The 24,969-nt window shown below is 39.0% G+C and overlaps 1 protein-coding gene across 5 annotated transcripts in view; it reads left to right on the top strand.

Annotated features, from left to right (window-relative positions):
- Nucleotides 1–2,501: 2,501 nt before the first annotated feature.
- LOC128653161 (tapasin-related protein) overlaps nt 2,502–24,969 on the top strand; it is a 145,479-nt gene continuing 123,011 nt past the window's right edge. For all 5 annotated transcript variants that reach the window (XM_053706288.1, XM_053706290.1, XM_053706291.1 and 2 more), the window contains exons 1-2: nt 2,502–2,605; nt 11,644–11,832. In XM_053706288.1, the coding sequence (XP_053562263.1) occupies nt 2,560–2,605; nt 11,644–11,832 (235 nt within the window). In that variant the 5' untranslated portion in view covers nt 2,502–2,559. The remainder of the gene's footprint in view (nt 2,606–11,643; nt 11,833–24,969) is intronic.

Here is a 24,969-nt window from a genome sequence, read left to right as displayed (position 1 = left end):
TGCCACACAACCATATTGTCAACCCTAAATAATACTATTAACCACTGAATTGTCATCCCCCAAATGGCCAACTAACTAAACTATTAACCCTTGAACTGTCATCCCCCACATTGCAAACCCTAAACAATACTATTAACCCCTAAACTGCAAACCCCCCATCGCCAACTAAATAAACTATTAACCCCTAAACTGCCACCCCCACATCGTAAAACCAAAATAAATTATTAACCCCTAAACCGCCATATCCCCACATCACTAAGTAATTAACATCTAAACCCCCTAATCTAACAATTCATAACTTAACCCCATTTAAAATACCCATAAATTATCTAAAAAAATATTCTAACTACCTTAAAGGGACAGTCAAGTCCAAAATAAACTTTCATGATTCAGATAGGGCATGTCATTTTAAACAACTTTCCAATTTATTTTTATTAGCAATTTTGCTTTGTTCTTTTGGTATTCTTAGTTGAAAGCTAAACCTAGGAGGCTCATATGCTAATTTACTTAACCTCTAATCTGAATGCATTTTGACAGTTTTTCATCACTAGAGGGCGTTAGTTCATGTGAGTCATAGATAACATTGAGCTCACGCACATGAAGTTATCTAGGAGTCAGCACAAATTGGCAAAAATGCAAGTCTGTCAAAAGAACTAAAATAAGGGGGCAGTTTGCAGAGGCTTAGATACAAGGTAATTACAGAGGTAAAACGTGTATTATTATAACGCTGTTGGTTATGCAAAACTGGGGAATGGGTAATAAAGGAATTATCTATCTTTTTAAACAACAACAATTCTGGTGTTGACTGTCCTTTTAAAATAAATAAAAACGTACCTTTAAAATTAAATTAAGACCTAAGCTTACCCTAAGAAAAAACTACCATTACTTATAAAAATAAAAAAAAAATAAAAAAAACCTACATTACAAAAAAAACTAGCATTTACAAAAAATAAAAATCCCAATCATTACAAAAAAATAATAAAATCTACCCTTACAAAAATAACAAACAAAATTACTAAAAAAATAATAAAAAATTCTATTCTAATACCCCTTAAAAGAAGACACCCCAAAATAAAAAAAGCCCTGTTCTAAAAATAAACTACCAATAGCCTTTAAAAGAACCTTTTGTAGGGCATTGCCTTAAAGTGGATGTAAACTCACTGCTACTCGACAATCACAACTGCTTTATCATCAAAAAAATAACATAAGTTTAATTCATGAATTTTGTTAAAACATAATATATTAGCGATGTATATACCTCTATAACTATAAAAGTCTCGATTTCTCCCTCCGCCCGCCATTTTGTTCCGCTTTCCTTACATTGATTGACATTTGCCTAAACTAATAGTACCCCGTGGCGTCCAGCCCCTTTTTCATAACGTCATTTTCCATTTCTGCGCATGCGTCTTTTATATGCGCACGCGTAAAACCACTTGTGCGCACAAAGATTTGCATTCACGATCGCGAGTTTAGAAATTAATTTATTTGTTCGGTATATAAATAAAAAAAGTATGCGGTATTGATAAAAGAGTGCATAAGAACAGATTTTGAAGGTCAATATGTAAAAAATTTACATCCACTTTAAAGCAAACAGCTCTTTTGCTTAAAAAATACAATACCCCCTAACATTACAACCCCCCCCAATGTTAGTTTGTGTTGTGGGGGGATGACGGTTTAGGGGTTAATAGTTTTATATATGGTTGGTGATGTGGGGAGATGGCGGATTAGGGGTTATTATTATTTGGTGACGTTTTCGTGAGTAGGGTGTCCACTTTTTTTCTCCATTGATTGCTATGGGGGAACACATGCACGTGCATGAGAAAACTCTGCTAGCGATTTTTGCGCATCTCGGCCTACCGCTAGCGCAAAATAATGATTTTTTTTTAACTTGTAATACGAGCAGATCCCGAGAAGCGCTAAAAGCCTTTCGTTGTCAATGTTTTCCGCGGGACTTGTAATCTCGCCCACAAGTAGTGCAGGGTCGATAGTCATGAAATTATATGCTCATGCAGAATAGAGCATGTCATTTTTTTTACTATTATGGCCCTTTAAAGGGACACTGAACCCAAATTTTTTTATTTCGTGATTCAGATAGAGCATGCAATTTTAAGCAACTTTCTAATTTACTACTATTATCAATTTTTCTTCGTTCTCTTTTTTTTTTTTTTTTAAAAAGAAGACATCTAAGCTTTTTTTGGTTCAGACTCTGGACAGCATTTTTTTTATTGGTGGATGAATTTTTCCACCAATCAGCAAGGACAACCCAGGTTGATCACCAAAAATGGGCCGGCATCTAAACTTACATTCTTGCATTTCAAATAAAGATACTAAGAGAATGAAGAAAATGTGATAATAGGAGTAAATTAGAAAGTTGCTTAAAATTTCATGCTCCATCTGAAGCACAAAAGAAAACAATATAGGTTCAGTGTCCCTTTAATAAATATTTGGCATTTGTTATAAGACTGTCTCCTCCCCAGGAATATCTTTACTGAGAAATGAAAGTGAAACTAGGTAATAAATGAAACTCATTATGTCAGTTTTATTTTTTTCAAAGCACCGATGGACTTGAAATTGTGTTTCCTTATTCTGTGTATGTTAATGCAGGGTAAGTGAATATAACACAGACCTGTTTGTGTATCTAGTAGGTACAATAACCATGAATAGTATTCACAGCATGAGCTTGTATTTGGGACTGGGAGGATATTATTGCAGATGGAGCTCTGAGTGTTTGTAATAGGAACTGCTGCTGCATTTAGCAATGGCTGGGCTTGTATCAAGGGCTGTTAGTACTTGTCGCAAGAGCTCTAAGTGAGCAGAAACGAAAGGAACTTTTAATAAATACTATTTTGGCTTTTTACAAACCATAGTATTTGCAACTGGAGATACCACTGGCAGTGTCAAAGGTTGTGAGTGTTTGTAGCATGGTTTGTGGGACCTTGTAGCTGGGATACTTGTAGCAAGCACTGTGTTTGTGGCAGGAACTTTGGGTTTAGCGGGGAGGGGGGGGGGTATGGCTGCTTGTGGATGTGATTATTATTGTTTGTACCAGAGTTATAAAGGCTTGCGCCTGCCCTTTTACTCTGTATTTAATATTAAGATGTGTTATTTTGAACACAGGAGTTCTTACATGGGGCTGAATTTCTGAATAATTAAAAAAAAGACCTAATACCTTAATTTATTGTTTTGATTGCACAAAATAACAACAAGAATCATGCTAGTAGCTTGTCTGTGTATTTGTGATTTGCTGTTTGTATATAAATAAATATGATAAAATCCTTATGATATTTTGTTTAGCTCTTCTGTTCTTAGCTGTCCATATGTACAATAATAACAAGCTATTGGCACATTTCATGCTGGTAGTACCTAATAGGACTGGTAATGTTGATGGTTTCAACATTCTGGAGCTGTTTCTGGGCTCTCATTTTTGGGTACTTGGTCTGTGGTGTTTGCAGTTAGGCAACAGATGCCTGTAACAAGGATGCAAACATTTTTATGAATGACCAATTAAACTTTTTAATTTTTTTTATTTTATTAAAAGATTATTCAAAACATGAACAGAACAAAATAAAATACATATAAATTGCAGCCGGCATAATGCCACAGTCCTTCATAAAGATAGAAAAAGATGTATTTTATCTACACATTATCACGTATGAAAGTCCTGTATACTAAACTTATATAAATGTGAACATTTTATAACAAATGCAGACAATTATTAACAGGAACAGACAAGCCTCAATAGGGCTAAAATGCATTATCCCATATGCGAGAAGTTGAGTTGTCATCATACTCAAAATTAATGTGTATCCCAAGAGAAGGGGGGGGATGTGGGGGTGGAGGTTGTCTAGGTCCTAGACTCTAGGAATCATCCAATGTTTGTATTCATACAGTGGTGTCATTTAGGGCAGAGAGAAAAATATATAAAAGTAGGAAAGGTAGTGAACTATTAATGGTATGTGACATCTTTTCTTTGTTTCCAAGTTTGCAGACTTGACTAGTGTTGATCTGTGGTGGTATCTTTCTAACTGTAGGAAAGAGTCAACTTGTTCTGACCATTACCCAGCTGATGGTGACACAGAGGATTTCCAATGTCTAGGAATCAGTGATTTTATAATATACAGTAGATGAAGGTTTGCTCTTATTTTCAGTTTAGGGAGTGACGCGAACAGCAGACCTTTTGGGTCATAAGGAACAATAGCTTCCACCACTCTGCTCATTATAATTGTTACTTCTTTCCAGAACAATCAATTTAACGCTTTTAACTATGTTTTAACTGTAACGCGAGATGTGCAAGCACAATATACTAGAATATCTAAACTGCTACAAAACAATGTGGGGTTTTTTTGGCACGCCGAGATTGACACAACATAAGTTTGACACCACTGGACATTGACAGAGCTACACAAACACTCACATACACAGAATTTAAAGAAACATAAACATTACCAAAAGAAAATGCATATAACTGTGTGTTTAAACACACAGGGGTAGATTTATCATAGTGCGAGCGGACATGATACAATGTAGCTTATCATGTCTGCTGCACATCGATAAATGCCGACAGCATACGCTGTCTGCATTTATCATTGCACCAGCAGTTCAGGTCAACTGCTTGTGCAATGCCGCCCCCTGCAGATTCATGGCCAATCGGCCGCTAGCAGGGGGTGTCAATCAACCCGATCGTATAGGTGGACAAGTTATATAGCAGCGGTCTTTAGACTGCTGCTTCATAACTACTGTTTCCGGCGAGCCTGAAGGCTCGCGAGAGAACAGGGGCATCAAGCTCCATACGGAGCTTGATAAATCGGCCCCATAGTTTAATTTACATCCAGAGAAGCAATTTAATACTGGGGCCTAGGGAGCCAATGACAAGACGCTCGTGTATTTAGCCACCAATCACCAGCGAGCTCCAAATAGTGCATTGCTGCTTCTGAGCCTAAATATGCTTTTAGCAAAGTTTACCAAGCATACAAACAGCTAGATTACGAGTTGTGCGTTATGAGTGAAAAAACAGCGTTATGGCTCTTTTTCACTACCGCTGGTATTACAGGTGTTGTAGGTACAGCTGTACCGCACACCTTTTTGGCCGTCACGCAACGTTAGTACCACACTTTTTAAAAAGTCCTTTTTCAATGGGACTTTCATAGCGCCGGTATTACGAGTTTTGCCTGGGAGGCCAAAAAGTGAGCGGTACAGCCTATAACTACAAGATCTGTACCGCCATCTCAAGTCAGTAGATATGAGTTTTACGCTACAAAGCTGTAGAATAAAACTCATAACTAAAGTATTAAAAAGTACACTAACACCCATAAACTACCTATTAACCCCTAAACCGAGGCCCTCCCGCATCGCAAATACTAAAATAAAATTATTAACCCCTAACCTGCCGCTCCGGACATCGCTGCCACTATAATAAACATATTAAGCCCTAAACCGCCGCACTCCCACATCGCAAACACTAGTTAAATATTATTAACCCCTAATCTGCTGCCCCCAAAATTGCTGCCACCTAACTACTCTTATAAACCCCTAATCTGCTGCCCCCAATGTCGCCACCACTATACTAAAGTTATTAACCCCTAAACCTAACCCTAAGTCTAACCCTAACGTAACCCTAACACCCACTAACTTTAACACATATAAAATAATTCCAAATAAAGATTACAATTAATACCTAAATTATTCCTATTTAAAACTAAATAAACACTTACCTGTAAAATAAAACCTAAGCTAGCTACAATATAACTAATAGTTATATTGTGTCTAGCTTATCTTTATTTCACAGGTAAGTTTGTATTTATTTTAACTAGGTAGATTAGTTATTAAATAGTTATTAACTATTTACTAACTACCTAGTTAAAATAAATACAAATTTACCTGTAAAATAAAACCTAACCTGTCTTACAGTAAAACCTAACATTACACTAAAATTAAATAAATTACAATAATCAAATACAATTAATTAAATTACAAAAAAAATAAACACTAAATTACACAAAAAAAACCCAATCAAATATTTAAACTAATTACTCCTAATCTAATAGCCCTATAAAAATAAAAAAGCCCCCCCCCCAAAAAAATAAAACCCCTAGCCTAAACTTAACTGCCAATAGCCCTTAAAAGGGCCTTTTGCGGGGCATTGCCCCAAAGATATCAGCTCTTTTACCTGGCAAATAAAAATACAAACATCCCCCCCCAACAGTAAAACCCACCTCCCACACAACCAACCCCCCAAATAAAATCCTTTCTAAAAAACCTAACTACTCTACATTGCCCAAACCCTAAGCTAAAAATAAAACCCACCCAATAAACCCTTAATAAAACCTAACACTAGCCCCTGAAGATCCACTTATAGTTTGGGAAGACCGGACATCCATCCTCATCCAATCGGCAAGAAGTCCTCAACGAAGCCGGGAGAAATCTTTATCCAAGCGGCAAGAAGTCATCATCCAGGCGGGCAGAAGTCTTCATCCAGACGGCATCTTCTATCTTCATCCATCTGACGCGGAGCGGGTCCATCTTCAAGACATCCGGCGTGGAGCATCCTCTTCATACGGTCCCAGCCGTACACTGAATGTTCCCTTTAAGGGACGTCATCCAAGATGGCGCCCCTTGAATTCCGATTGGCTGATAGAATTCTATCAGCCAATAGGAATTAAAGCGTAAAAAAATCCTATTGGCTGATGCAATCAGCCAATAGGATTGAGCTTTAATCCTATTGGCTGATCCAATCAGCCAATAGGATTGAGCTTGCATTCTATTGACCCCCTCATCCAAGCGGCGAAGTCCTCATCCACTCGAAAAGAAGTCCTCAACGAAGCCGGGAGAAGTCTTCATCCAATCGGCAAGAAGTCCTCAACGAAGCCCAGAGAAATTTTCATCCAAGCGGCAAGAAGTCATCATCCAGGCGGGCAGAAGTCTTCATCCAGACGGCATCTTCTATCTTCATTCATCTGGCGCGGAGCGGGTCCATCTTCAAGACATCCGGTGTGGAGCATCCTCTTCATACGGTCCCAGCCGTACACTGAAGGTTCCCTTTAAGGGACGTCATCCAAGATGGTGTCCCTTGAATTCCGATTGGCTGATAGAATTGAGCTTTAATCCTATTGGCTGATCCAATCAGCCAATAGGATTGAGCTTGCATTCTATTGGCTGATTGGAACATCCCCCCCCCCACAGTAAAACCCACCACCCACACAACCAACCCTCCCAAATAAAATCCTTTCTAAAAACTACTCTACATTGCCCAAACCCTAAGCTAAAAATAAAACCCACCCAATAAACCCTTAATAAAACCTATTGGAACAGCCAATAGAATCTGAGCTCAATCCGATTGGCTGATTGGGTCAGCCAGTAGGATTGAAGCTCAATCCTATTGGCTGATTGCATTAGCCAATAGGATTTTTACCCTTCAATTCCTATTGGCTGATTCTATCAGCCAATTGGAATTCAAGGGACCGCCATCTTGGATGACGTCCCTTAAAGGGAACCTTCAGTGTATGGATGGGACTGTATGAAAAGGATGCTCCGTGCCGGATGTCTTAAAGATGGACCCGCTCCACACCGGATGGATGAAGATAGAAGATGCCGTCTGGATGAAGACTTCTGCCCGCCTGGATGATGACTTCTTGCCGCTTGGATGAAGACTTCTCCCGGCTTCATTGAGGACTTCTTGCCACGTGGATGAGGACTTCGCCGCCTGGATGAGGATGGATGTCTGGTCTTCCAAAACTGTAAGTGGATCTTCGGGGGTTAGTGTTAGGTTTTATTAAGGGTTTATTGGGTGGGTTTTATTTTTAGCTTAGGGTTTAAGCAATGTAAAAGAGCTAAATGCCCTTTTAAGGGCAATGTCCATCCAAATGCCCTTTTCTGGGCATTGGGTAGCCTAGGTTTTTTAGATAGGATTTTATTTGGGTGGTTGGTTTTGTGGGTGGGTGGTGGGTTTTACTCTTGGGGGGTTGTTTGTATTTTTTTTTTACAGGTAAAAGAGCTGATTTCTTTGGGGCAATGCCCCACAAAAGGCCCTTTTAAGGGCTATTGGCAGTTTAGTGTAGGCTAGGGTTTTTTTATTTTGGGGGGGGGGCTTTTTTATTTTGATAGGACTATTAGATTAGGAGTAATTCGTTTTTATTTTTGATAATTTCTTTTTTTATTTTGTGTAATGTAGTGTTTATTATTTTTTGTAATTTAGATAAATGTATTTTTTTAATTTAACTTATTTAATTTTATTGTAATGTTAGGTGTTAGTGTGAGGCAGGTTAGGTTTTATTTTACAGGTACAGGTAAATGTGTATTTATTTTAACTAGGTAGCTAGTAAATAGTTAATAACTATTTACTAAGTAGTCTACCTAGTTAAAATAAATACAAACTTAACTGTGAAATAAAAATAAAACCTAAGATAGCTACAATGTAACTATTAGTTATATTGTATCTAGCTTAGGTTTTATTTTACAGGTAAGTAAGTATTTAGTTTTAAATAGGAATTATTTAGTTATTAATAGTAGGTTTTATTTAGAATTATTTTAATTATGTTAAAGTTAGGGGTGTTAGGGTAAGGGTTACTTTAGACTTAGGGTTAGGTTTAGGGGTTAATATATTTTTTTAGTGTTAGTGATGTGGGAGGCCAGAGGTTTAGGGGTTAATAACTTTAGTATAGTGGCGGCAGCGACATTGGGGGCGGCAGATTAGGGGTTAATAAATTTATGTAGGTGTCGGCGACATTGGGGACGACAGATTAGGGGTTAATAAATGTAGGTAGGTGACAGCGACGTTGGGGGCGGCAGATTAGGGGTTAATAAGTGTAATGTAGGTGGCGGTGTTGTTAGGATCAGCAGATTAGGGGTGTTTAGACTCAGGGTTTATGTTAGGGTGGTTTAAACATACATTTTCTTTCCCCATAGACATCAATGGGGCTGCGTTACGGAGCTTTACGCTCCTTGATTGCAGGCGTTAGGCCTTTTTTTAGCTGGCTCTCCCAATTGATGTCTATGGGGAAATCGTGCACAAGCACGTCAAAGCAGCTCAAAGCAGCGCTTGTATTTGTGTGCGGTATGGAGATCAATGCAACCATATCACCCGCACAAGCCCGGTTTTTGCAAACCTGTAATAGCAGCGCTATTAAAGGTGAGCAGTGGAAATAACTTGCAAGTTAAAACTCATAATCTGGCTGAAAGTAAATTTTATAATAGAAGTAAATTGAATACACTCTTAAAATTGCATACTTTATCTAAACCATGAAAGTTTAATATTGATTTTCATGTTTCTTTAAATGAACATTAAATGCTAAATAAATGCTAAGAAGAATGATGCATTCAAAGAAAAGATTAGTCTGATAATTACCTGTAGATGTATTTTTTAAAGATTCATTAGCTGTTTAAATAGTGACAAAATAAGTGTAAAGTTTTAGGGGCCCCTGTTTCCTCGCGAGCCTTCATGCTTCATAACTTGTCCGCCTGCTCTGAGGCCGCGGACAGAAATCAACCCGATCAAATACGATCGGGTTGATTGAAACCCCCTGCTAGTGGCAGATTGGCCGCAAATCTGCAGGGGGCGGCATTGCACCAGCAGTTCACAAGAACTGCTGGTGCAATGATAAATGCTGACAGCGTATACTGTCGGCATTTATCGATGTGCAGTGGACATGATATGCTACATTGTATTATGTCCACTCGCACTATGATCAGAACAGCCACTATGATCGGAACAGCCAATAGAATGCAAGGTCAATCCGATTGGCTGATTGGATCAGCCAATCGGATTGAACTTCAATCCGATTGGCTGATTGAATCAGCCAATCGGATTTTTCCTACCTTAATTCCGATTGGCTGATAGAATCCTATCAGCCAATCGGAATTCAAGGGACGTCATCTTGGATGACGTCCCTTAAAGGTACCTTCATTCGGTGTTAGGACGTCGTTGGAAGAAGATGGCTCCGCGTCGGCTGGATGGAAGATGGCTCCGCTCCGCTCCAGATGATTGAAGATAGAAGACGCCGCTTGGATGAAGACTTCTACCGGATGGAGGACCTCTTCTTGCCCCGCTTGGATGAAGAATTCGGCTCGGCTAAGTGAAGACGACTCAAGGTAGGGAGATCTTCAGGGGGTTAGTGTTAGGTTTTTTTAAGGGGGGTTAGAGTAGGGGTATGTGGGTGGTGGGTTTTAATGTTGGGGGGGTTGTATTTTTTTTACAGGTAAAAGAGCTGATTACTTTGGGGCAATGCCCCACAAAAATCCCTTTTAAGGGCTGGTAAAAGAGCTGATTACTTTGTAATTTAGAATAGGGTAGGGCATTTTTTTATTTTGGGGGGCTTTATTATTTTATTAGGGGGCTTAGATTAGGTGTAATTAGTTTAAACATCTTGTATTTTTTTTCTGTAATTTAGTGTTTGTTTTTTTGTAATATAGTTTAGTTTATTTAATTGTATTTAATTTTAGTTAATTAATTTAATTAATGTAATGATAGTGTAGTGTTAGGTGTAATTGTAACTTAGGTTAGGATTTATTTTACAGGTAATTTTTTATTTATTTTAGCTAGGTAGCTATTAAATAGTTATTAACTATTTAATAGCTATTGTACCTAGTTAAAATAAATACAAAGTTGCCTGTAAAATAAAAATAAATCCTAAAATAGCTACAATATAATTATTAATTATATTGTAGCTATCTTAGGGTTTATTTTACAGGTAGGTATTTAGTTTTAAATAGGAATAATTTAGTTAATAATAGTAATATTTATTTAAATTTATTAAAATAATATTTAAGTTAGGGGGGTGTTAGTGTTCGTGTTAGACTTAGGTTTAGGGGTTAATAAGTTTAATATAGGTGGCGGCGGGGTCCAGGAGCGGCGGTTTAGGGGTTAAACATTTAATTTAGTTGCGGCGGGGTCTGGGATCCGCAGGATAGGGGTTAATAACTTCATGTAGATGATGGCAGATTAGGGGTTAATAAGTATAATGTAGGTGGCGGCGGGGTCCGGGAGCGGCGGTTTAGGGGTTCATATATTTATTATAGTTGCGGCGGCGTCCTCGAGCGGCGGTTTAGGGGTTCATATATTTATTATAGTTGCGACGGGGTCCGGGAGCGGTGGTTTAGGGGTAATAAATTTTTTAGAGTTGCAGCGGGCCCCCGGGAGCAGCGGTTTAGGGGTTAATAACTTTATTCAGTTGCAGGGGGCTCCGGGAGTGGCGTTTTAGGGGGTAAAACAGTATAGTATAGTGTGGGTGCTTAGTGACAGGCTAGCAAGAAAGTTGCGAAGAAGCCGATGAGCAGCGAGATCGATGACTGTCAGTTAACAACAGTCCGCTGCTCGTCGCTCCGTACTTGGTGCGCGGCTTCTTGACAGCTTTCTTGATAACTTTGGTGAACATATTCAGGTCCGCGGCGGCGATGGTAGGCGAGCTTAGGCGAGCGTATTGGGCTGACGAATGCAGGAAAGTAGACGGCTTAGAGGCCAATGGCTGTGTGGAATATAACAGTGTACTGCACCAGAATGGAATTGATGGGAAAAGGGGACAAAAAAATAATGAAAATATATTGCACAGTTTTTTTCTATATATAAGATTTATCATATTATAAATAATCATCTCAAAGTGTTTAATGTCCCTTTAATGCAAAGCATTTTGTTCTTATGTTTTATCTTCACAGAGATTTGGTCAAGGCAAGGTTTGACGCTAAGACAAAGAAGAATACTCCCTTGCATATTCGAGAGTAAACTCTCATCCAATGATTCTCAGTGGTTGGTAGCAAGTGAGCTTACTCAAAGAAAGGCCTGGCTAGTGCCAAGGAGCATGTCAGGGTCTCTTGATTCAGATGGTGTGAAATTCATTTTTAAGGGTAAGACCATATCACTTTAACAGCAATCTTACTTGTTTTATTGTCTAATAAAGGTTAGGGATTTGGCTCTTTCTCTAGCAATGATTTAAAGGGACAGTCTACTTGAAAATTGTTATTGTTTAAAAAGATAGATAATACATCGATTACCCATTCCTCAATTTTGCATAACCAGCACTGTTATATTAATATGCTTTTAACCTCTCTGATTACCTTGTATCTAATCATCAGACTGCCCCCTTATCTCAGTTCTTTGGACAGACCTGCATTTTAGCCAATCAGTGCTGACTCATAAATAACTTCACAGGAGTGAGCACAATGTTATCTATATGGCGCACCTGAACTAGTGCTGTCTATCTGTGAAAAACGGTTAAAATTCACTGAAATAAGAGGCGGCCTTCAACGGCTTATAAATTAGCATATGAGCCTAACTAGGTTTAGCTTTCAACAAAGACTACCAAGAGAACAAAGCAAATAAGATGATAAAAGTAAATTGGAAAGTTGTTTAAAATTGCATGCCCAAACTGAACCTCTAAGTTTCTACTAAATATGTCTAAGCTTATTTTCTAAGGCCCATATTTATTACATATTAAAGGGACAGGAAACCCCAAAATGTGATTTCATGAATTGGATAGAACATACAATTTGAAACAACTTTCCAATTTACTTCCATTATCAAATTTGCTTTGTTCTCTTGTTATCCTTTGCTGAAGGAACAGCATTGCACTACTAGCAGCAAGATGAACACATCTAGTTAGCCAATCACAAAAGACAAATGTGTGCAGGCATCAATTAGTAGCAGCCCCCTCTAGTGTAGGATATATGTGTGTTCTTTTTCAACAAGGGATACCAATTGAAAAAAGCACATTTGAAAATAGAAGTGAATTCAACCCCTTAACGACCAACGACGTACAGGGTACATCCTACAAAAAATGGTTGTTAACGACCAAGGACGTACCCTGTACTTCGTTAGTGTTTTCAAGCGGTGGAAGCGATCTTGATCACTTCCAGACGCTTTCATGTTATTGCGGTGATGCCTCGATATTGAGGCATCCTGCAATAACATTGTTTAGCCATCCGATGCAGAGAGAGACACTCTGTGGCCCTCTCTGCATCGCACATTGATGGGAGCCGTTGCAGGGAGACGGGTGGGCAGCCATCGAAGGGGGTTGTGCAACAGAGGGGGGCGGGATCACGTTCGGGTGATGCCAGGAGCGCGCACAGACGCGTGCATGGGGGCGAGTGCGTGCACGGGGCGGGTGGGAATGCTACACTTGGCACAATTGCTGTAAGATAAAGTGAGAGAGATGAGGGAGGGAATTTTTATCTAAGGGATCTGGGAGGAGGTGGGGGGTTGGTTATTGAGGGGGGGCAGCTACACTACAGAAAAATATGTAAAAATAAAAAAAATAAAAAAAACTTTTTATAGCAAACTGGGTACTGGCAGACAGTACACAAGATGGTGCACAATAAGGTAGAGGGGTAGGGTTAGAGAGCTGTTTTCTGAGGGGGTCAGGGAGGTTGGGGGCTAAGGGGGATTCTACACAGCAGAATATGTTGTTGTTTTTTTGTTGTTTTTTAAATAAATAAAAAAAAATACCTTTTATTTTAGTACTGGCAGACTTTCTACCAGTACTTAAGATAGCGGGACAATTGTGGGGTGGGGGAGGAAAGAGAGCTGTTTGGAAGGGATCAGGGGGTGAGATGTGTCAGGTGGGAGGCTGATCTCTACACTAAAGCTAAAATTAACTCTGCAAGCTCTCTACAAGCTACCTAATTAACCCCTTCACTGCTGGGCATAATACAAGTGTGGTGCGCAGCGGCATTTAGCGGCCTTCTAATTACCAAAAAGCAACGCCAAAGCCATATATGTCTGCTATTTCTGAATAAAGAGGATCCCAGAGAAGCATTTACAACCAATTGTGCCATAATTGCACAAGCTGTTTGTAAATAATTTCAGTGAGAAACCTAAAGTTTTCTAAAAAGTTTGTAAAAGTGAACGTTTTTTTTTCTTTGATCGCATTTGCCGGTGAAATGGTGGCATAAAATATACCAAAATGGGCCTAGATCAATACTTTGGGTTGTCTACTACACTACACTAAAGCTAAAATTAACCCACCAAGCCCCCTACAAGCTACCTAATTAACCTCTTCACTGCTGGGCATAATACATGTGTGGTGCGCAGCGGCAATTAGCGGCCTTCTAATTACCAAAAAGCAACGTCAAAGCCATATACGTCTGCTATTTCTGAACAAAGGGGATCCCAGAGAAGCATTTACAACCATTTGTGCCATTAATGCACAAGCTGTTTGTAAATAATTTCAGTGAGAAACTTAAAATTGTGAAAAATTTAACTTTTTTTTTATTTGATCACATTTGGCGGTGAAATGGTGGCATGAAATATACCAAAATGGGCCTAGATCAATACTTGGGGTTGTCTACTACACTACACTAAAGCTAAAATTAACCCTACAAGCTCCCTACAAGCTCCTTAATTAACCCCTTCACTGCTGGGCATAATACACGTGTGGTGCGCAATGGCATTTAGCGGCCTTCTAATTACCAAAAAGCAACACCAAAGCCATATAAGTCTGCTATTTCTGAACAAAGGGGATCCCAGAGTAGCATTTACAACCATTTGTGCCATAATTGCACAAGCTGTTTGTAAATAATTTCAGTGAGAAACCTAAAGTTTGTGAAAAAGTTTGTGAAAAAGTGAACGTTTTTTTTTTTATTTGATTGCATTTGGCGGTGAAATGGTGGCATGAAATATACCAAAGTGGGCCTAGATCAATACTTTGGGTTGTCTTCTAAAAAAATATATATACATGTCAAGGGATATTCATGGATTCCTGAAAGATATCAGTGTCCCAATGTAACTAGTGCTAATTTTTTAAAAAAAGTGGTTAGGAAAAGCAAAGTGCTACTTGTATTTATTGCCCTATAACTTGCAACAAAAGCAAAGAACATGTAAACATTGGGTATTTCTAAACTCAGGACTAGATTTAGAAACTATTTAGCATGGTTGTTTTTTGGTGGTTGTAGATGTGTAACAGATTTTGGGGGCTAAAATTAGAAAAAGTGGGTTTTTTTTTCCATTTTTTTATCATATTTTATAAAACAAATTCTAGTAAATTATATGATATGATAAAAATAAGGGTATCTTTAGAAAGTCCATTTAATGGCGAGAAAAACTGTATATAATATGTGTGGGTACAGTAAATGAGTAAGAGGGAAATTACAGCTAAACACAAACACTGCAGAAATGTAAAAAATAGCCTTGGTCCCAAACGGTCAGAAAATGGAAAAGTCCTGTGGTCCTTAAGGGGTTAAAAGTGTATTAAAATTACATGCCTATCTGAATCATGCAAGATTAATTTCGACTTTCCTATCCTTTTAAATAGTAAATAAATACTAGCTATAATGATCTGTTCGAAGAAAAGATTAGTCTGAGAATAAAATGCAGGTTTGAGTTGTTAAGTATTGAAGAAATGAATACATTTTTATTTTCTATCAAGAACTTTAGTAATCTCATCATGAGCGCGCGCTTCCATATGGTCCAAAGGGAGCCTCTTTTTAATGCTGACCGACACAGCAAATCACCTAGAGCAGCACAGGAGGCAACTTGCGCAGCGTTGGGCAGTGATAGATAAATATATATGTATATGAATATATACATATATATGTACGTGTTTATATGTGTATATACACACAAACATAAATATATATATATATATAAGCATATACATATACTGTATATTTATAGTGAAAACACACATCCCCATTCACCTCCATGTATGCTTTTTTACAAACACCCCACATCCTCTCACTTTAACTTCTTATAACTGCTTTGTGCAGTTTTTTAAATAAAATAATAAAATGCTCTTATTTTGATACTATTATGAAGTTCTGTTCACTTTATTTTGGGGGCGATTGGGACAACTTCTTTTCTCCAACATAGGTGTGTCCGGTCCACGGCGTCATCCTTACTTGTGGGATATTCTCTTCCCCAACAGGAAATGGCAAAGAGCCCAGCAAAGCTGGTCACATGATCCCTCCTAGGCTCCGCCTACCCCAGTCATTCTCTTTGCCGTTGCACAGGCAACATCTCCACGGAGATGGCTAAGAGTTTTTTGGTGTTTAAATGTAGTTTTTATTCTTCAATCAAGTGTTTGTTATTTTAAAATAGTGCTGGTATGTACTATTTACTCTGAAACAGAAAAGAGAAGAAGATTTCTGTTTGTAAGAGGAAGATGATTTTAGCAAACGTTACTAAAATCGATTGCTGTTTCCACACAGGACTGTTGAGATGAAGTAACTTCAGTTGGGGGAAGCAGTTGGCAGACTTTTCTGCCTGAGGTATGACTGGCCACATTTCTAACAAGACTTTGTAATGCTGGAAGGCTGTCATTTTCCCTATGGGGACCGGTAAGCCATTTTCTTAGATTAAGTAAAAGAATAAAGGGCTTTATAAGGGCTTAAAAAACTGGTAGACATTTTTCTGGGCTAAAACGATTACTTTGCTAAGCATATTTGGCAGACTATAACTCTTTATAGTTATTATAATCTTGGGGATTGTTGTTAAAAAACGGCAGGCACTGTATGGACACCTTTTTCAGATGGGGGCCTTCTCTAGTCATAGGCAGAGCCTCATTTTCGCACCACTAATGCGCAGTTGTTTTTGGAAAGCAAGGCATGCAGATGCATGTGTGAGGAGCTAAGAACCACTGAAAAAGCTTATAGAAGGCGTCATTTGGTATCGTATTCCCCTCTGGGCTTGGTTGGGTCTCAGCAAAGCAGATACCTGGGACTGTATAGGGGTTAAATGTAAAAACGGCTCCGGTTCCGTTATTTTAAGGGTTAAAGCTTTCAAATTTGGTGTGCAATACTTTTAAGGCTTTAAGACATTTTGGTGAATTTTGAACAATTGCTTCATGCTTTTTCACATATTCAGTAATAAAGTGTGTTCTGTTTAAAATTTAAAGTGACAGTAACGGTTTTATTTTAAAACGTTTTTTGTGCTTTGTTGACAAGTTTAAGCCTGTTTAACGTGTCTGAACCATCAGATAAGCGATGTTCTATATGTATGAAAGCCAATGTGTCTCCCCATTTAAATATATGTGATAATTGTGACATAGTGTCCAAACAAAGTAGGGACAATGATGCCACAGATAATAATATTGCCCAAGATGATTCTTCAGATGAGGGGAGTAAGCATGGTACTGCATCATCCCCTTCTGTGTCTACACCAGTTTTGCCCACACAAGAGGCCCCTAGTACATCTAGTGCGCCAATACTTATTACCATGCAACAATTAACGGCTGTTATGGATAATTCTATTGCAAATATTTTATCTAAAATGCCTACTTATCAGAGAAAGCGCGATTGCTCTGTTTTAAACACTTAAGAGCAAGAGGACGCTGATGATAACGTTTCTGACATACCCTCACACCAATCTGAAGGGGCCAGGAGGGAGGTTTTGTCTGAGGGAGAAATTTCAGATTCAGGAAAAATTTCTCAACATGCTGAACCTGATGTTGTAACATTTAAATTTAAATTAGAACATCTCCGCGCACTGCTTAAGGAGGTATTATCTACTCTGGATGATTGTGACAATTTGGTCATTCCAGAGAAATTATGTAAGATGGACAAGTTCCTAGAGGTTCCGGTGCCCCCCGATGCTTTTCCTATACCCAAGCGGGTGGCGGACATAGTAAATAAGGAATGGGAAAGGCCCGGCATACCTTTTGTTCCTCCCCCTATATTTAAGAAATTATTTCCTATAGTCGACCCCAGAAAGGACTTATGGCAGACAGTCCCTAAGGTCGAGGGGGGCGGTCTCTACTCTAAACAAACGCACTACTATTCCCATAGAAGATAGTTGTGCTTTCAAAGATCCTATGGATAAAAAATTAGAGGGTTTGCTTAAAAAGATGTTTATTCAGCAAGGTTACCTTCTACAACCAATTTCATGCATTGTTCCTGTCACTACGGCGGCGTGTTTCTGGTTCGAAGAACTAGAAAAGTCGCTCAATAAAGAATCTTCGTATGAGGAGGTTATGGACAGAGTTCAAGCACTTAAATTGGCTAACTCTTTTATTCTAGATGCCGCTTTGCAATTAGCTAGATTAGCGGCGAAAAATTCAGGGTTTGCTATCGTGGCGCGCAGAGCGCTTTGGCTAAAGTCTTGGTCAGCGGATGTGTCTTCCAAGACAAAATTGCTTAACATCCCTTTCAAGGGTAAAACACTGTTTGGTCCTGATTTGAAAGAGATTATTTCAGACATCACCGGGGGGAAAGGGCCACGCCCTTCCTCAGGATAGGTCTTTTAAGGCTAGAAATAAGCCTAATTTTCGTCCCTTTCGCAGAAACGGACCAGCCTCTACTTCTACATCCTCTAAGCAAGAGGGTAATACTTCTCAACCCAAACCAGCCTGGAGACCGATGCAAGGCTGGAACAAGGGTAAGCAGGCCAAGAAGCCTGCCACTGCTACCAAAACAGCATGAAGGGATGGCCCCCGATCCGGGACCGGATCTGGTGGGGGGCAGACTTTCTCTCTTTGCTCAGGCCTGGGCAAGAGATGTTCAGGATCCTTGGGCACTAGAAATAGTTTCTCAAGGTTATCTCCTGGAATTCAAGGAACTACCCCCAAGGGGAAGGTTCCACAGGTCTCAATTATCTTCAAACCAAATAAAAAGACAGGCATTCTTACATTGTGTAGAAGACCTGTTAAAGATGGGAGTAATTCATCCAGTTCCAATAGGAGAACAAGGGATGGGGTTTTACTCCAACCTGTTCATAGTTCCCAAAAAAGAGGGAACATTCAGACCAATTTTAGATCTCAAGATCCTAAACAAATTTCTCAGGGTTCCATCGTTCAAAATGGAAACCATTCGAACGATCCTTCCTACCATCCAGGAAGGTCAATTTATGACCACGGTGGATTTAAAGGATGCGTACCTACATATTCCTATCCACAAGGAACATCATCAGTTCCTAAGGTTCGCTTTTCTGGACAAGCATTACCAGTTTGTGGCACTTCCATTCGGATTAGCCACTGCTCCGAGAATTTTCACAAAGGTACTAGGGTCCCTTCTAGCGGTTCTAAGACCAAGGGGCATTGCAGTAGTACCGTACTTGGATGACATCCTGATTCAAGCGTCGTCTCTGTCAAAAGCAAAGGCTCATACGGACATCGTCCTAGCCTTTCTCAGATCTCACGGATGGAAAGTGAACATAGAAAAAAGTTCTCTTTCCCCGTCAACAAGAGTTCCCTTCTTTGGAACAATAATAGACTCCTTAGAAATGAGGATTTTTCTGACAGAGGTCAGAAAATCAAAACTTCTAAGCTCTTGTCAAGTACTTCATTCTGTTCTTCGTCCTTCCATAGCGCAGTGCATGGAAGTAATAGGATTGATGGTTGCAGCAATGGACATAGTTCCTTTTGCACGAATTCATCTAAGACCATTACAACTGTGCATGCTCAGACAGTGGAATGGGGATTATACAGACTTGTCTCCGACGATTCAAGTAGATCAAAGGACCAGAGATTCACTCCGTTGGTGGCTGATCCTGGACAACCTGTCACAGGGAATGAGCTTCCGCAGACCAGAGTGGGTCATTGTCACGACAGACGCCAGTCTGGTGGGCTGGGGCGCGGTCTGGGAACCCCTGAAAGCTCAGGGTCTATGGTCTCGGGAAGAATCTCTTCTCCCGATAAACATTCTGGAACTGAGAGCGATATTCAATGCTCTCAAAGCTTGGCCTCATCTAGCAAAGGCCAAATTCATAAGGTTTCAATCAGACAACATGACGACAGTTGCATATATCAACCATCAGGGGGGAACAAGGAGTTCCCTGGCGATGGAGGAAGTGACCAAGATAATTCAATGGGCGGAGGATCACTCCTGCCACTTGTCTGCAATCCACATCCCAGGAGTGGAAAATTGGGAAGCGGATTTTCTGAGTCGTCAGACATTCCATCCGGGGGAGTGGGAACTCCATCCGGAAATCTTTGCCCAAATAACTCGATTATGGGGCATTCCAGACATGGATCTGATGGCCTCTCGTCAGAACTTCAAGGTTCCTTGTTACGGGTCCAGATCCAGGGATCCCAAGGCGACTCTAGTAGATGCACTAGTAGCACCTTGGACCTTCAACCTAGCTTATGTATTCCCACCGTTTCCTCTCATTCCCAGGCTGGTAGCCAGGATCAATCAGGAGAGGGCTTCGGTGATCTTGATAGCTCCTGCGTGGCCATGCAGGACTTGGTATGCAGACCTGGTGAATATGTCATCGGCTCCACCATGGAAGCTAACTTTGAGACAGGACCTTCTTGTTCAAGGTCCATTCGAACATCCGAATCTGGTTTCCCTCCAACTGACTGCTTGGAGATTGAACGCTTGATTTTATCAAAGCGTGGGTTTTCAGATTCTGTAATAGATACTCTGATTCAGGCTAGAAAGCCTGTAACTAGAAAAATTTACCATAAGATATGGAAAAAATATATCTGTTGGTGTGAATCTAAAGGATTCCCATGGAACAAGATAAAAATTCCTAGGATTCTATCCTTTCTACAAGAAGGTTTGGAGAAAGGATTATCTGCAAGTTCTCTGAAGGGACAGATCTCTGCGTTATCTGTTTTACTTCACAAAAGGCTGGCAGCTGTGCCAGACGTTCAAGCGTTTGTTCAGGCTCTGGTTAGAATCAAGCCTGTTTACAGACCTTTGACTCCTCCCTGGAGTCTTAATCTAGTTCTTTCAGTTCTTCAAGGGGTTCCGTTTGAACCCTTACATTCCGTAGATATTAGGTTATTATCTTGGAAAGTTTTGTTTTTGGTTGCAATTTCTTCTGCTAGAAGAGTTTCTGAGTTATCTGCTCTGCAGTGTTCTCTGCCCTATCTGGTGTTCCATGCAGATAAGGTGGTTTTGCGTACTAAGCCTGGTTTTCTTCCGAAAGTTGTTTCCAACAAGAATATTAACCAGGAGATAGTTGTACCTTCTTTGTGTCCGAATCCAGTTTCAAAGAAGGAACGTTTGTTACACAATTTGGACGTAGTCCGTGCTCTAAAATTCTATTTAGAGGCCACTAAAGATTTCAGACAAACATCTTCTTTGTTTGTTGTTTATTCTGGTAAAAGGAGAGGTCAAAAGGCAACTTCTACCTCTCTTTCTTTTTGGCTTAAAAGCATTATCCGATTGGCTTATGAGACAGCCTCCTGAAAGAATCACAGCTCATTCCACTAGGGCTGTGGCTTCCACATGGGCCTTCAAGAACGAGGCTTCTGTTGACCAGATATGTAAGGCAGCGACTTGGTCTTCACTGCACACTTTTGCCAAATTTTACAAATTTGATACTTTTGCTTCTTCAGAGGCTATTTTTGGGAGAAAGGTTTTGCAAGCCGTGGTGCCTTCCATTTAGGTGACCTGATTTGCTCCCTCCCTTCATCCGTGTCCTAAAGCTTTGGTATTGGTTCCCACAAGTAAGGATGACGCCGTGGACCGGACACACCTATGTTGGAGAAAACAGAATTTATGCTTACCTGATAAATTACTTTCTCCAACGATGTGTACGGTCCACGGCCCGCCCTGGTTTTTTAAATCAGGTCTGATGAATTATTTTCTCTAACTACAGTCACCACGGTATCATATGGTTTCTCCTATGCATATTTCCTCCTGTACGTCGGTCGAATGACTGGGGTAGGCGGAGCCTAGGAGGGATCATGTGACCAGCTTTGCTGGGCTCTTTGCCATTTCCTGTTGGGGAAGAGAATATCCCACAAGTAAGGATGACGCCGTGGACCGGACACACCGTTGGAGAAAGTAATTTATCAGGTAAGCATAAATTCTGTTATTTTTAACCAGAGGTCTGACCTCTGTTTAAAGTTAAGGTCAATTTTGATTAATTAGTGCCCAGTTTTTAATAATCCTATTTAAAACAAGGGCACTTTAATTCATCAAAATTGACATTTCACTCTTTTTCTTCAAAAACGTACCTTTTCATTCTGGCAGCCGTTTCAGCGTTTCCCACGGGCGTCGGAAGCCTCTGCAGATGTCAGAAATGATGAATCCGGCTTCCTCCAATCACAGCTTCCCCCCGGGGGAATCTTGGCCTGATGCAATGCCGTGATTGGAGGAAGCCGGATTCGTAATTTTGGACCCGCAAAGACGGCTTGTGATGGGCGGAGGAAGTGCTGAAGTGGCTGCCAGGATTAAAAGGTAAGTTTTTGAAGAAAACGAGTGAAATGTAAATTTTGATGAATTAAAGTGCCCTTGTTTTTAATAGGATTATTAAAAACCGGGCACTAATTCATGAAAATTGACCTTCACTTTAATTACACTTAGCGCAAAGTTAAACCGCAACTTGTAATGGCTTGTTATTTAACATGCGCCCGTAAACGGTCAAATTTTCCCCTTTGCGGGCTCACTTTACGATAGCTCAAAAGGCAAAAGTTTAAGCCTCACACGCCAAATCTTTAGAACAAAATACTTTATTTGAATTCTTTAAAATCAACTGTTCACATGGGGGTTAATCCATCATAATCACTTTACGATAGCACATCACTTGTAATCTAGCCCACAGTGAGTAAACAATGTCTTTGTGTAAAATTACAATGTTATAGTAACTATTCAACAAAGTTTTAAAGCTTTCCACACATCCATTGTTTGCACACTTTGTCCATAGCAGTAGATATTAGATAAGGTAGACCTAGGTTTCAACATGGCAGCATACTTTACTTTATATACATTTAGGGGAATTAGAAATCTTACATTTTTCAGGATTAAATTACAGGGAAATGGGTCTCAATAAATAATGAATGTGCAAAGTTATTTACTACTATTGCAGAGATTTGTACTACACATTATGAAATTAAAGTGAATGTCAAGTTTGATAAATTAGTGCCCGGTTTTTAAAAACCCTATTAAAAAAACAGGCCTTTTCATTCATCAAACTTTAAATTTCACTTGTTTTGTTAAAATACCTTTAAATCTTGAAAGCCACTCCAGCGCTTCCCCCGTCCGTCACAAGGCTCTTCATATGTCAAAAATAATGAATCTGGCTTCCTCCAATCACGGGTTGCCTCAGGCAATGATTCCCCGGCTGGGGGGAGCCGTGATTGGAGGATGCCGTATTAGTCATTGCTGACGTATGAAGTGACCAGCGGCAGGAGGGGGAAGAGCTGGAGTGGCTTCAAGTATAAAAGGTAAGTACTTTAACAAAACAAGTGAATTGTAAAGTTTGATGAATGAAATAGGATTTTTAAAAAACAGGCACTGATTCATCAAACTTGACATTCACTTTAAATGTAACTAAAATTAAGTTCTGGCTCTACGTCAACCCTTATTTTATTGAACTTAGAAATGAGTGCTATTATGTTAAATTTTAATATCTTTATGAATTTATTTTCCACTTTTATTTTCTGTATCATATATTTAGAGGAACATTGAAGTGCTGCATCAAGCTTAATGCTTCACTTAGGGCTGCAACTAATGATTATTTTCATAATCGATTAGTTGGCCGATTCTTTTTTCGATTAATCGGATAAAAGAAAAATACTATTTTTTAGAACAGAAACACTTGAAATAGCATTGTTGTTCACACAGAAGAAAATTATAGTTTATATGTAATGTTGAGATAAAATAAATAATGTGCTAATTTAAATCAGTGGGTATATGCAACTTAATGCAGACCCTAAGGGTACACATTTAGCAAGTATAACATGGCTTGGCTAAAGATGACATTTACATAACAAGTTTCAGTTATTTTCTATATTGCTTTTTAAACACACACTGCATAGTACATCAAAGTTAAATTAGTGTCAGATTACACAGTTTCACAAAATTCCAACAAAATAAATTGCATAGGACTATATAAAAGTTGTGGGAAATTATGCACACCATCCAGGGTTAAAAAACCCTAAAATAACCACTATGAAGTTTGTGCTTCTTAAGCCTTCAACCAATAAAAAATTACCTTTCAGTTCCCTCAAAATACTGCAATATAATAATTGCTGCATAGTGAATTAATCAGTTAGTAGGATTTGAAGCAAGTTTGCAGTATATTTAAGATGCACATTAAAATAGCTTAATATTTACAGTATTTACCAACACATATTACATTCTGCCATTAAATCAAGTGCTCGTTATCACAGGTGTTTTATATATATAATTTAAAATATATGTATATTATATATATATATGTATTATATATATGTGTATTATATATATATATATATATATATATATATATTACAAATGTTAGAATACCTGGGGACAGAAGGTCCACAGGTAAGCTCCAAAAGCGCTACTAGTGAGGGATACTTAGTTAAAGAGGTATAGATAGAGCTTATAAGAAAAAGCTGCCAATCGCCATACAATAGATAAGTCCCCAAAAAACGTATCAAAAAGACAAATAGAAAAAGCAAGATCGGAGATGGCGCTTTATCAAAAAGAACTATATTCAACTCATTACATATGGTAGATGCTAGAAATGGAATATGTCCCTGTATACCTTATCAAAATATAGAACTGAACAAATTCATCAGATATTATATCGCAATCAGATAGATTAAAAACCAATATAAGGTCAGCAGGCAATAATAAATATCTGTGTATATACCAATCAGTATATACTTGACAAATATATCAAACTGTTATAAAAAAACTTCTAGTGTAATATATAAAAAAAATTCAGCGCAGTGTTAAAATTGATACAAACAAAATTGATAAACATATATAAATTCATCAATAGTACAAAAAAAAGAACAGAAAAGTTAGGTGCAAATAAAGTCCTTCAATCTTGAAAACTAGTGCCAAAAAATGGGGGGTATATTCTCTCTCCCCCATCAGATGTGCACTTACTTGGTTTAACCTCAATCAAATATGAGGTAAGTATCAGGCACTCCCAGAGTATGGACAGTAGAATAGGTAAATATATAGGAACCTCAGATCACACAGCAGGAAAAAACTTCCGGTATCACCCTCAATTCAGTCTCCCTCCGTTCAAGTGTAAAGCGATATAGCCACAAATATGGAGAGAAAACACAAGCCTCAATTGTTGGAGGGCTTTTTCTTTTGCCTCTGATCCAAGCCCCTGTAGCCTCATCTAAAGTGGGATGGCAGCACAGCTTTTACTGTTTA

Source organism: Bombina bombina, chromosome 3 (assembly GCF_027579735.1).
Source record: "Bombina bombina isolate aBomBom1 chromosome 3, aBomBom1.pri, whole genome shotgun sequence".
Taxonomy (NCBI): Eukaryota; Metazoa; Chordata; class Amphibia; order Anura; family Bombinatoridae; genus Bombina; species Bombina bombina.
The sequence above is the reverse complement of the archived record's forward strand: the minus strand, read 5'-3'. Positions and strand labels throughout refer to the sequence as shown.